Consider the following 13,503-nt stretch of genomic DNA (forward strand, 5'->3'; position numbering starts at 1 on the left):
TTTAGCATAATAGTTTACCTGAAAGGCCATTGAGGGGTTCCTAAAATGGAATGATTTGATTCTTCAAAAAAAATGTAATTTATAAAGCGAGGAAAAAATGAAAAAGTACCTACATATCGAAAGAATCCAAAAATTAGCCTTTAAAAGTGATTAACATCCCAGGGTGTCCCTTCTTTCGAAAAAATGATTTTTCCAAACATTTCCTAGTTTTCCACCCCGATTTTTCTAATTTTCCAAATCTTTCAAATATCAGATACACACAGAATGGAGGAGGGGAAGGGAGAGTAGGGGAAAAAAGTTGAATTTTTTCAAACGTCATCAAAAAGTGAATTTCAGGAATCCGCATAAATAAACTTTTGCGACTGCGAGTATAGTGAAGCAGAGATTGGAAGAAAGGGAGAGGGACAAGACGTCTCTCATTTTGAAAAATCTAATTTCATAACTTGCCCCTCCCTCCTATAAACTTAATCGTTTCACTTCGAGAATTTTTTTGACGAAAAAATTGAATCAAATATACTTTGATCATCAATCATCATCTTTGGGTATCAGAATCTTTGGACAAATGGAATGGAAGGAAGGGGAGTGAGCATTAAATGCTCTGAAAATTTTGAAAAGTTAGTCTGTCAGTAATTTTCTGCATCGCTCCAACTTCTACCTGAAAATTTACGAAAATTAAAAATCAGAAAACAATTTCGACCTCAAACTTCAAAGAGGGTTCTATTGAGGGGATTAACGTTTACTTACAAGATTTTTGAAAGCAGCTAAAATTTAAGTACATAATGCAACAATTAATGGGTAATCTGAGGACAGGAAAGACATTTGGGAGTAAAAGTGAGTGGTGGTGAGAGGGGGGAGGGAGGGGAAAGGGACGTAGGGAGAAAAAGTGGGGAGAGGTTTGAAGTGTTCTAGAATTTGAGAAATTGAACTCAATACATTCATTAAAGACGAGAAAAAAACTTTCAAAACATTTCTAAAATTTTGTAAATTATTGATAAACTTGATCCAAAAATTGGCAAAATTTTTCATCATTTCTGAAAAATGACAAAAGTCAATTTTACAGAAATTTCAGGAAACTTTGTCAATTTATTGCTACAAATTTTAATTTTTCAAAAATTGGTCAGTATTTTTATAATTTTTTGAATAAATTTCCCCTTTATTTTGATAGTTTTTGGTCGATTTTCAGCATTTTTTCGACTTTCAAAACAACTTAAGAATTCACTTTGGACAATTTTTACGAAACTTTTTCGATTTTGTTCCAATTTTTGATAAATTTCGTCGTTTTGTAGTAATTTAACAAAATTTGGTCAATTTTTTTGTCAAAGTTTTAGTGAATTTTCCCCTCATTTTCAGATAAAATCATCCTCAATTTCGGCGATTTTCTGTTGAATTTCGCCATTTTTTTCGACTTTAGAGAAATATTTTCAATTTTTTTTTACAATTTGCGAGAAAATTTTTCATTTTTTTTAGTCATTTTAGGAAATTTTGTCAATATTCCACGCAATTTATGTTGTGGAAAATTATCATAAATTTTTTTTACCAGTTTCATAGATTTCTTGTCAATTTTGCTGTATGCTTATTCCTGTTCAATTCAAACGTTTTTTTCCTGACATCTTCAACAATTTTTTTCTATTTTCATGTCCAACTCATTTCACACTATTTCGATGACACGTCTTCTTAAATTTTGATTCAATTTGCGATTAATTTCGTAATTTCTTAATGATTTCAAGAAATTCTTTCAAAATTTTATGCTATCCACATTTTGGGAAAGTTTCTTCAATTTTTCACAAATTTTATGAATTTCTTGTAAATTTTACAGTACTTTGGCCATTTGAGCATTTTTTTCGATTTTTTTCAGAACAGTTCTTTTGTTTTTGTATGACATTTTCAAGATAGGTAATAGGTATGTTATGTACTTCTATATTTTTTTTGACTCATATCAAATGCTTTCATTTATGCTCATTTTACTGTCGTTTAAAGGAATTTTCTCACTTTTCTTCCAGTTTTAATATTTTACGAAATTTAAGCCATTTAAAAAAAAAATCATGAAAAATATGTACCTATTAAAAACTGAAACAGTAAATAACATAGTCGAATAATTCTGTGTTATTTCAGGAAACTTCACTAGGTATTCGTATTTTTCATCACTCGTGATATGAATGAAAATTTGCTCATGTTTCTCCCCTCAATCCCCCCCCCGCCCTCACACTCTTCTTTACAGTAAAAATACCAAAACTAATACCCAATTTTTCGAAATTTTATGATGAAATTTCGAACAGGAAATCACTCTTCTCAACTGAATCGATATACCAAATTTGGCAAGTACATATTTGATGATACCTCAATTTGCAAGAACTCATCAATAGTGTCCTAATAAACATTAATCAGATGTCGATCTCGAATACCACCAACCTCTTCTTCGATCATGCCATAATGATAAATCCTGCCGAACAATGCTCACGTGGAGAGACTTCGAATGATCACACCTTCACACGATAGAGAAAGATACAAAAAAGGCGCCAAAAATCAGGACAAATAAAAAAATTGTCATCTTACACACACAGTTGACGTAACAAATAAAACAGCACCAGCACGTGCTTTCGGTATCGTATTTTCGTACTATAAGAGTACTTATCAAGCACCCTGCACAGTGCACACCTATCCATACTCTCGCATTTTGAGATAATTTCCACCAAAACCCTAATTCCAACTCGGTTATTATAATCCAGATTGGTAATTAGTCTAAATTACAAATCATTGCGACGACGACGACGACGACGACGCGTGCAAATAACAACGTAGGAAGCCAACAGCAACAGGCAGCTAGCCGATATAAAGAGAGCACGTTCGTCGCGTTTCCTTTCCGGTGTTTGCTCTCTCGTGCGCTCCATATTGGAGGACATGTCCGCTCCGAGCCATCGGTTACTTAACTTCGGTTGGTTTTTCCCCTCTCCACCTACCTGTGTCTTTCGGTGTTCTCTTTCTTTCTAATATTTTTTTTTCAAATTCGTGGACCGCATTATAATATGCTACCCGGAGCGGAATATACGCAAAGTACGAGTACCTGTACTGTATAGTGTATATGCACGAGACGACCGGAAGCCAAATTTTTATCCATCTGGTGTACTGTACTCGTAGGTACGCGTGCATCGGTGAAATTTACCTTTTAGCAGGCTAGTCGTCTTATAGTGTTATCATAGAATACTCTCGTGATGTAATATTGGACCGAGGCACGATCCAGCAGCCGGCTATGTAAGTATTACAATACGTATATGCCTACTACACCTAATTCGTGGTCAACCGGAAAATTGGTATTGGAGAATCGGTTAAAATGGGTCACGAAATGGGACGCATAGTAGACGCACCGCGACGCACATATTTGTACGTGCGAAGATCCCATTGGACGAATGGACGGGTGTATCCTCGACGATATTGTCATCTGGCATAGGCACATAAACACCTCCACCCACAAGATAGGATCGTATACCGCAGCATCGTCTTTAAAAGGTTGAACAGCAATGATGCGTGGCGATTTGCGGCGACGAAATAGCTCACCTTAACCCTTTTCAAGGCTGTTTTTCATCGAAGTAAATGATGCAGTTCTTGAACGAAGAAAATATCATCTTGAACTTTCAAAAATTTCAGTTGAAGCCAGCTCATGAATTCTCAAACAAAATGGGCAAATACAAATACCTTAAGATTTTATTCCAACATGAACGTTCAGATGCAGTTCGGAAAACTATAAAACCATGTTTTTTTGCTTCTGTGTCCTGCTATCATTCTTTTGTCCAGCTTTTTAAAGGCAAAAACTGTTAAAAGTTCTGTTTTTTACGATTTTCAATTAAAATTCCTTAGTTCTCTCACATCTCGAAATTTGCAGAATTATTTTAAAAAGAGTATTTCTAAAATGTTCGTGCTTGTTTGACTCTTATACTTTTTTTTAATTTTTATCATCAAAATTTTACATCTAGGTAGGTATAGGTACCTAGACCTACTCTATTCTCATTTTAAAATTTGGAAATTCGATAAAAAAATTTCTTGAATGACACTCAGGAAATCGGAAAAAATGTTGATTTCTCACCTTTTTGGAAATAATGCCTCGATTTTTCATTTTTCAGTCGCCTACCTAATGTTGACAATTTTCCGTTCAATTTCTACTTCTTTTTCGAGGAGTCTAACAAAACTCCCAGAAAATCATGACTTTCTCATGACCTATTTTTTACATCTTTATCGCATAAAAATACCCCCTCCCCCCAAAAAAATAAGTAACTTGAAACTGCGAAGCATTTTTTTTAAATTTGCAGGCAAGTAGGTATTTCAGTTTATTCATTTTCTGGATTTTTTGAACAAATTTTTTATTTATTTTTTTTATTTTATTTTATGAGCTTTCTAAAAAATGTTCAAGTATGTTTCGAGCGAAATTGATGACTTTTTCGTGACTTTCACGACTTTTATGACCGTTAAACATCCTGTTTTTTAATTCTGATTTATTTACATTTTTACTGAGAGCAAATGATCAACAAAAATTTTGACCTTCCCCTCCCCACCGCTTTCAAAAAATATTGATTTTTTGGTTTAAATCAAAGTTGAAAATTTTCCACTCACTCCTACTTTTACAAATTTGGATTACTGAACAAAAATTGGTGATTATAAACTGGGAATGGAAGATCAAATGAAAAGTTGAAAATTTTGAATTTGAAAAAAAATGGTTTTTGGAGCAATGAAAAAGAATTTGAAAAAATATTTTAGGTGAATTTTCAGGAATCGAATTTGGACCAAAAATGGAAAAGACACAAAGGAAATTTTTGCCCACCCCTTCTAATTCGATCCGAAGCAGATTCGTTCTATTTTGAGCAGTTCTAATTAAAGTCTCTTGCAAATTTTTGGAAGATCACAGTTCTCATAAAATTTCAGGAATTCGGCCAAAAATATAAAATTAAACAATCAGGGCTCGCACTCAATTTTTTCAACAAAAAAAATGTAACTTTAATAACCAAAAAGTACTTATTTAAATCGAAAAAAATCACAAAACAAAAAAACAAAACATTTCAATCAAAAATGTAAAAAACAATTATGAAACAATAAACACTCCAATTGAAATCTATGAAACTTATGTCGATTGAGAGTTTGATAATTTTAGAAGAAAGTAAAACTTTTCAGTATTTAATGGCAAAAAATGACATCTTTTTTATAACTTTCCATTTTTGAGATGAAAATTAAGACTTTTTTTTGACAATTTTCTAACGAAAAAGCGAGATTTTAACTTTAGCAAAAGGCAGAGTTTACCTTGTCAAATTGTGGAATAAAAGCAAGACTTGAGAAATTTTTAGGGAATTTCTAACAAAAAAACAAAATTTCTCAGTAAGTGAGTAACCCAATTTTTGGCAAAAAAATGAACTCTATTTGTAATTTTTTGGCAAAAAATTTTGGAAAATGTTTATAGAAAGTGAGACTTTTGTCGATCATTGCAAAAAATTGAGTTTTTTCGGCAATTTTTAGCCAATGTTTTGAGTAATTTTTTGAAAAAAAAAGTTGAACGTACGTTTGGAATTTTTAGACAATTTTGACGAAAGCCAAGATTTTTTATTATTTTTGGCAGAAGATGAAACTTCGAAAATGTTAATCAAAGGCAGGGCTTTTATAATCGTAACATTGAAAAAGCAATGTAACCAGTAGGAAAATGATAAAAAATTTGAATTTTATAATTATGTTTTCTCATAAAATTATCAACTCGTTAATTCGATTCGGTTTCTGTTGATATTATCAACATTTTTTTTTCCAAAAAGTAGAGCCAAGATCTGGAAAAATCAAATTTTTTAAAATGAAAAAAAAAAATTAAAAGTAACTCAAGTGACCAAAATTTTGAAAAATTTGGTAACTTTGGTAACTTAATTACCTATGCTTGAAACGTAACCGAGTACGAGCCCTGAAATTGCAATCTTTTCGTTGACCCAACAGTTTAAAAAAAGAATTTAAAATCACGAGGGACTTTATACGATTAGATGTCCTTTTCCAAAATAACTTTGTGGACAAAACTCATCATTCTCCTATTTGAATTATGCCTTTCTCACTCATTCTTGATTCAATTTTTAAATCTCTCAACTCCCCTCTTTCAAGTAGGAAGGGTGAATTTTAAGTGGACAATCATTTGTTTCGATTTTTAGAGGGAGAGAGGAGAGGAGGGTATTGAATATGAATACGAGCAAAATATCGTCAAAGGTCGAAATGAAAAATTTACAGTTTCGAGTCTTGACCCCCCCCCCCCTCCTTCCCCTTCATTTCCTAATTTTTCCTCCAATCACCCAAACTGAGACTTGCCATTTCTGAATAAAATATTCCATTAAGAAATCAACTAAATTTCAATTCAAATGTTTCAAGATACATAATTCATAAGACTCTCATAAAGTGGAAAAAAACGTTCACTTTTTCAACATTTGGTTTAGAGACTTCAAACTGATGGGATGGAGAAGGAGGGAGAACTAGATAGAGTCCCGAAAGAAATTTTTTCGTTTCTGACTTTTTTTTATAAATTTTTTTCACCACCATTTTTTCAACTTCTTCAAATAGAACAAACACTAGTATACAGTGCAACTCAAGACATACCACCAACACCATTGGCCAAAAACCACCCTCTTGATCAATTTTTGTTCGAATTTTCTAAATCCTTCTGACAGCGAGGAAACAAAACCAGATGGACACAAGTCACCTATATCAAATCGCGTAACTCGACACCAAACTTTCACTTTAAACTTTCTTTGTTTTTCCAAAAATAATTTTAAACCAGTTGGAAACCGCAGTCGTTCCGATTCTAATCCACGAAACAAAACTTGGCATGGCGGTGCGAATTCTCGAGCAAATTATCTCGAAAACCACATACCTGCCAGTCTCAGTTTCAGTTTGCCATTCCAAACACTCGTAAGTACATAAATCAAGTCTTATGGTACTTATCTACGAGTAATTTCATAATGCACGACTGCTGTCCGGACCTTCAAAGGGGATAGGAATTTAGAACAGGGTCATCAAAAGCTTCAGAATATGTAGTTGAAGACAACATAACTCTTGGAAAGACACGAGTCAAAAAACCACAGCTTTTGACCAAAAAGGGGGGGTACTGCTGGAGACGACAATGGCATAAAAATTGACCCATCAACTAATCAACAACCCATCCAGGTGTCCACCAACTCTTGCACTTGGACACGAATCAAATCAAGTCACTTCCTCGTTGGAACATATACTCTCATCATCATCCCATAATGAACTCCTTTAAAATTCTTCTCGCTTTGCAACGTTCAAATTGCAATCTAGCTGCTTTCAAGATCGCGATAAGTGCATATGGAAAATGCAAACACACAAAAAAAAGCAAAAATTGTGTATTCAGTACACTTATTGCTGCAGTTACACCACTTACAGCGTATAACAATTGCACAAATTACCAATGTTGTAGGTGGAATTGAAAAGATTGCGATAAAAATCGAGAAACCAGAGACCCGTTATTAAAGAAAAAAGGAAAAAAAATACTGGAATAAAGTTAGCTTTATTTACTCCTCGTACTATATAAGCCATAAGTAGAGGTACGAGATACCTACTTATACACTTCCACCAGCATATTTATGGAGTTCGCGTGTACAATCGCGCCAAAGAACCGCGAACTCGTACACATATATTATCCAAGAAGTATACTCGCGTATTCGTGAAAGTAAAAGTGCAGTATATGCAAAAGGCATTGGGTACATGCCAAATAAAACCCTCCTTATAAAGTTAGTTGCATTCCAATTCGAAGTAAATTTATAATAATGCACTAAGTATACACCCTTTCAAAAATGGAAGAAATTCGATAAATCAACTGACCACTTCGTATATCCGATGAAAAGCATGGTTTCAACCTTCAGGTCCAAATCTACAAGATCTTTGTTGAAAAACCCTCGTAAACCCGAATCCCAAAAACCCTCCCCCCAAAACACCCCAGACACCCCAATAGCTCGAGAAAGAGATAGAACACATCTTCGACAACGAAAAAAAAAAAATTACTCAAAATAACACGATACTTACCCAGCTCTTGAGCGGAATCATTTTCTGCAAAATTTTGGCTGGATGGCAAAACGAACGCAAGTATTTTACGCGAACTTCCACCCACAAAACGGACACTTTTTTTTTACTTCTTTTAAACCACACACGCGCAGGTCATCAGCGTACGAAACAATGTGACGATGAAGTGAACTTAGTTAAGCGTATTACCTGAATGAACCGGTTCAACTGATTTATAACATGATTCGGTATTACTAAAAGAAGAGAGTGAGAGTATTCGTACGTTACTCTAGTTAACCGCCGTCGTCGTCGACTTTGCCTCCCCCCTCGTCCCCCTGGCGCCTCGACGGACGCGAGTCCGCGTGTTATACATATTTTTTTTTGTATCATTTTTTTTTCTTTTCGTTTTTGGAAAGAATATTAGGTAATTTGTGTTCGTTCTTTGACGATGCGTCATTTTTTTCTTCTTGTTGTTCTTCATCGTACACTTATATTGTTGTTGCTTATGGTACTCGTTTTTTTTTATGGTATAATAATATCAACCGGCAGTATCGTATTATTTAATTGGGCAAGGTTACAGCATCGGCATACATTGATAAGTAGGTATGCAATGTCGTTTGAAAAATATAAGTATGTACATACGCAGGTACTTCTTAAAGGTTTAGGTACTTACGTGTAGGTACGTATAAATTTTGATGTACCCCCCAGGGAAACTGTTTGTTTTAATGGTTCGGTATTCGACGAGTCGTCAAAAAATAATCGAATCGTGTCATGATCGCGCGTGAAATTCGATACTAAAATGATTCGATTTGAGGCAACAGGTTGCTGGGTGTTTCCTATTCCGTACTTCTGGTGTAAGGTTTCATATTTATTCCCATGATAGGATAGGTATTAATAGAATCAATGCAATGCAATAGCCTATATCCAAAAAAAAAAGATAATTAGGTGAAATAATCCCATGGGTGGGATTTTAATCACCTCCCAGCTCTTCTCAATGGCAGGTTAACAAAAAAAAATTCACATTTCAAATTTGATACTGAAAGCAAAACCACAGTAAGTAGGTATACCACACCATGCTATCTTTGTACGAATCGAGAAGTTGGAAACTAGGACTTATAAAGTGATACTTAGGAGGCTCGTATTGAAAAAATAAGCTGATATTCGAAATCAGCACCCTTAAAACCCCAACAAACCATAGGTCACACGATTTTTTTTTTTTGAAATTTGGGACGTATTGTAGGGTCTGAGGGGCATGTACCAAAAAATTAAGTTGAAATTTGAAATCAGCGCCATTGAAAATGTAACAAACGACATGTCACACGATTTCAATTTTTGTTCAAAATTTGACATTTTCAGATCTATATTTTTAAGTATGAAAGATGTGAAATCATGAAAATGAAAGGTTGGGGAGGGGGAGAAATCCATGGACACCTTTTTGTTGAATTGAAAGTAACTCAGAAAATTTAGTAGCTCTAGAGATTGGTCGCTGGAGAGAGAAATATGGGCCTTCAAAGAGTGGGGATTTTTGGGAAACGCCTCGTTTTTTTTTACTCAGGTCCCTACCCCACCATCCCACCGGTTATGGGATAAGTAAACTAGTTTCAATCCATTAAAATCCAAAACAACTTTCAAGATGCTACTGAGCAGTTGTTTTTTTTTGATTTTTTGAAATTGATAATTTTTGAAGACCCCCTCCCCCCAATTTTGGATTTGACAAACAATTTTGGAAACGGAGCTTTCAAAAGCCAAAAAATGATTTCTAAACATCTCTTTAACGCTCTTAAAAACCCAGCAAACAGATTTACCAACTCAAATTTTAACAGATTTCTTCCATTTTATGCCTAGGGTTCTGGATTTCGGTATTTTTTTTCACATCTTCTTCGACACCCTCAATTTCCTATACTTATTTCAGGTAAGTTGTTCTCAGGCCAGTTCACAATCATGATCTTCTTCTTTGCTTTATTTATTAGCAAGCCATATTTTGCACTGACCTCTTCCAGACATTTCAGAAAACTGGTCATATATATTCGACACTTGATGCGATGAGGGTGGTGTTGTCAGCATAGCGAAGGTTTGACATTTGTACACTTCCAATCAATACTCCTCCCTGCCACTCACCTGAGCCGTTGTCATGGGTGCTTTCTGATACAATTAGCTGCAATGTTTCACAAATTATATATTCTCCATACAGATTAAACAGGAGTGGGGATAGAATGCAGCCCTGTTGTACTCCCCTCTCTCTGGGTAGAATTTCTCCAACATTGTCACTCTATTGATTAGGACGTTTGCCATGCACCCCTCATATAATTGTTTTATCAGCCACACCAGATACCAGATGTATTGGGCACCCATCTCAAGAAGAATTCTCCACAGTTTTTGCCATTGTACGTAGTCAAAAGCTTTCTTGTAATCTACAAAACAGCACAGTACGTACAAATACTATCAACTGACAATACTGGCAACTCCATCAAAAAATAGCGTTTTATCATCCTAGCGACCTAGGGTGAAACTAAATGTTACCACAACTAGCACAAGCATCTGATTTGCTTATTTGAATTTCTCGGACATGTAAGATTCAAAACAGTTATAAACCAACCAATCAGAGCATTTTTGATAAGAGTTATGTGGTGGCTGGGACAGTCCTTGGTATTCAGAGGGAGAGCCCAGGCCAATACCACTATATAGTAAGCCCAGGGAACCTAAACTTGACTGATATCCTTACGAAAGATTATCGAACAGCAAAGGTGATGAAACACCGCAATAGATCAAATGACCGCAAATGATGTGACAAGTTTTATTGTAAACATCTCTGATATAAACCCGACATAGATTATTACAAATAAAACGCACAAACATTATTAAAAAAAGCACTTGCAATATCGATTGCAAGTGGAAGCTCTGAAATGCATCCGAACTGGAACACCAGTGAAAATATACTCAACGTTTTGTAACGTCTCTAATGGCGGAGTGGCTATGCTCGAACTAATCTGACAGAGTGCACTACTTAGTCAGTGCTGCCACTCCGAGGGAACACATCTTCCCTTTAGGTGGAAGCTGTGGGCGCATCCCCTACCGTCACAGTTAGTTTTAACCCAGACCATTCAGATCGCGCTATTGTCACGACAAAAACGCTCAATGTATTTTACAATAAATGGAGTTGGCAGTATTGTCAGTTGATAGTAGGTATTTGGTACGTACATTGTATTCGCATGCTTTCTCAATCCGCAGCCTGGGGTTGAGGATTTGCTCCCTAGTTCCTCTTCCTCTCACAAATCCTGCTTGTTCTGGAGGTATTTGACTGTGCATGAGTGAGTGTAACCTGTCGTACTTGCTGGTGTGACTTATCAAAGAGATTGTTCTGTAGTTCTCACAGTTCTCAGGAGATCCTTTTTTGTACAGATGACCAGAGTTGTGAAAATACTGGTATTTTATTTTTCGGCATAATACGCTGGTATTATACCGTATAATACAGGTTGGTATTTTATTTTGAAATGGAAATTAATACTGTATTTTTGAAATTTTCCCCCCAGAACCAAAAAAAAAACCACCGAACTAGCAAGAAATACAGTAAAATAAATATTTTATTTTCCATAAAATATGGTATTAAACACGTATTATATGGGAATTGGGAATAAAATACCTTACATCTCTGAGAGTGACATAAATGTCGACTGTGCCCAGTCCTCTGGCCATTCGCCGCTTAGCCATATGGAGTTACATATGTTGTGGATTCTGTGAGTGACTTCTTCACTTCCAGCTTTAAAGACCTCAGCTGTCACCTTATCTGGTCGTGGAGCTTTGTTTTTTTTTCAAGTACTCAATGGCATTGATGACCTTATCAAGTAGAATGAATTGGTGGCTCCTTTCTTCCATGATGTTGAACCTAGGATCATCAGGAAGCTCCTCTTTTTTGGCATATAGTTTCTTGCAGTACTTTCTCCATGTCTCCATAACCTCCTCTGCATCAGTCTTAACTTTGCCCTCTTCATCTCAAATGATCTGCTTACTGGCCTTGAATTCTCTCATGAAATTTTGTGGTATTCTTATGATATTTTCTGTTTTTTTCAATGTCAAGTCATTATTTACAATTTTTTTTTTTTTGATTTTTACAAAACGTCGCCAACTTTTTTCCAACTTTTAGGCAGTTTAACAATTTTTCAGCAAGCAGTTTTTCAGGTTCTTTGGGTAATTTTACCAAATTTTTAGAAGTTTTGATAGTACATTACGTGACAGGAGTGGAAAGTATGCGATTAACGAGTGCAAAGTTTAGGGAGCGAGGCGAAGCCAAGTGACTTAAATCGCACGAGTTAATCACGTTACTGTCCAATCCTGTCGCGTATACTATTTTAATTTCATATGAGAGGAAAATAAATGCTGAAATTTTTAAAAATTGTTAATTTCCAATTTGTAAACATGTGCGGAAAACAGTTGGAGGAAAGTAACTGCTTTCCGCACATGTTCAGATGGCTGCGTTAAAGACGTATTTTCCAACTGCAAAACTGGCTAGGAAAGTACTCATTTTCCGATCATATGAAATTAAAATCCTTTTTGACGATTATCTCATTAATTTATTGGGTTTTCCTAAAATTTCAAATTGTTCTCACGATATTATCATCTGCATTTTTACATTTTTTTTTTTTGATAATTTTCTTATAAATAGGTATGACAGTTTTTTAAAAGAAATTCAGTAAGTATAATAATTTTGACATCATTTACTTTGGCTAGTTTTTCTCAAAGGAGGAGTTGCAACTTAGTTGCGATAAGGCCATTTTTGGTCCCACCTAGTTTTCAACTCGACCACTCTAAAAATGTTGTAATAAATATCCAAAATACGAATCCATGGTTAGTTAACCCAAAATGACCATTTTTTGGGCCCCAGGGGTTCCCAAAGTTGCGAATAAAAAAATGTTTAGGAACCACTAGGTATTATTTTCAAAAACTTTTTTAGCGTAAAATATCTGGTTGAATCCGATAAACGTTATGCGAGGAGATTTTTCAATTTGGGGGGGGGGGTTTAATTTTTTGAAAATTTCGGAACAACCAGTTTGATCTTACCCCTTTGAACCCCGCTCAAAAGCTTTTTACAGTTTATTAGTATCTGAAAAACCTCCATCCTACCAAATTTTGAGCTCAATAAAACTTTTCGCTGATACTCAAAAATCCAATTTTCCAATTTTTTGTAATTTCGATATTTTGGGAACCCCTGGTAAACTATAAACCTGTGATTTGCGCCAAACGTAACGTTTTGAGGCATATATTCAATAATCTAGACGAAAAAGTTGAATTCAGCTCCCTGTATATTCGTTATTTTGAACCCTTTTTTTAGAACCCCGCATTTTAGGCACCCCTAAAAAAGGCGTTTATGCATAGTTATTCAGATAAATTGAAGCATTTGCATTTGAAACACACACCAGCAAGTGCTCGATAATTTTTCGAATGATTTCTCCAGTAACTTTCAAAATTGAGCTACTTGTATTTTGG

General features: G+C 35.0%; 1 protein-coding gene across 1 annotated transcript in view; it reads right to left on the reverse strand.

Annotated features, from left to right (window-relative positions):
* The window catches only part of LOC135846975 (uncharacterized), a 32,996-nt gene extending 24,717 nt beyond the window's left edge, over nt 1-8,279 (reverse strand). Inside the window, exon 1 of the mRNA XM_065366354.1 lies at nt 8,047-8,279. Coding sequence (XP_065222426.1) covers nt 8,047-8,067 — 21 coding nt within the window. The 5' untranslated portion in view covers nt 8,068-8,279. The remainder of the gene's footprint in view (nt 1-8,046) is intronic.
* Nucleotides 8,280-13,503: the final 5,224 nt, after the last annotated feature.

The sequence above is a fragment of the Planococcus citri genome, chromosome 5 (genome assembly GCF_950023065.1).
Source record: "Planococcus citri chromosome 5, ihPlaCitr1.1, whole genome shotgun sequence".
NCBI classification, from domain to species: Eukaryota; Metazoa; Arthropoda; class Insecta; order Hemiptera; family Pseudococcidae; genus Planococcus; species Planococcus citri.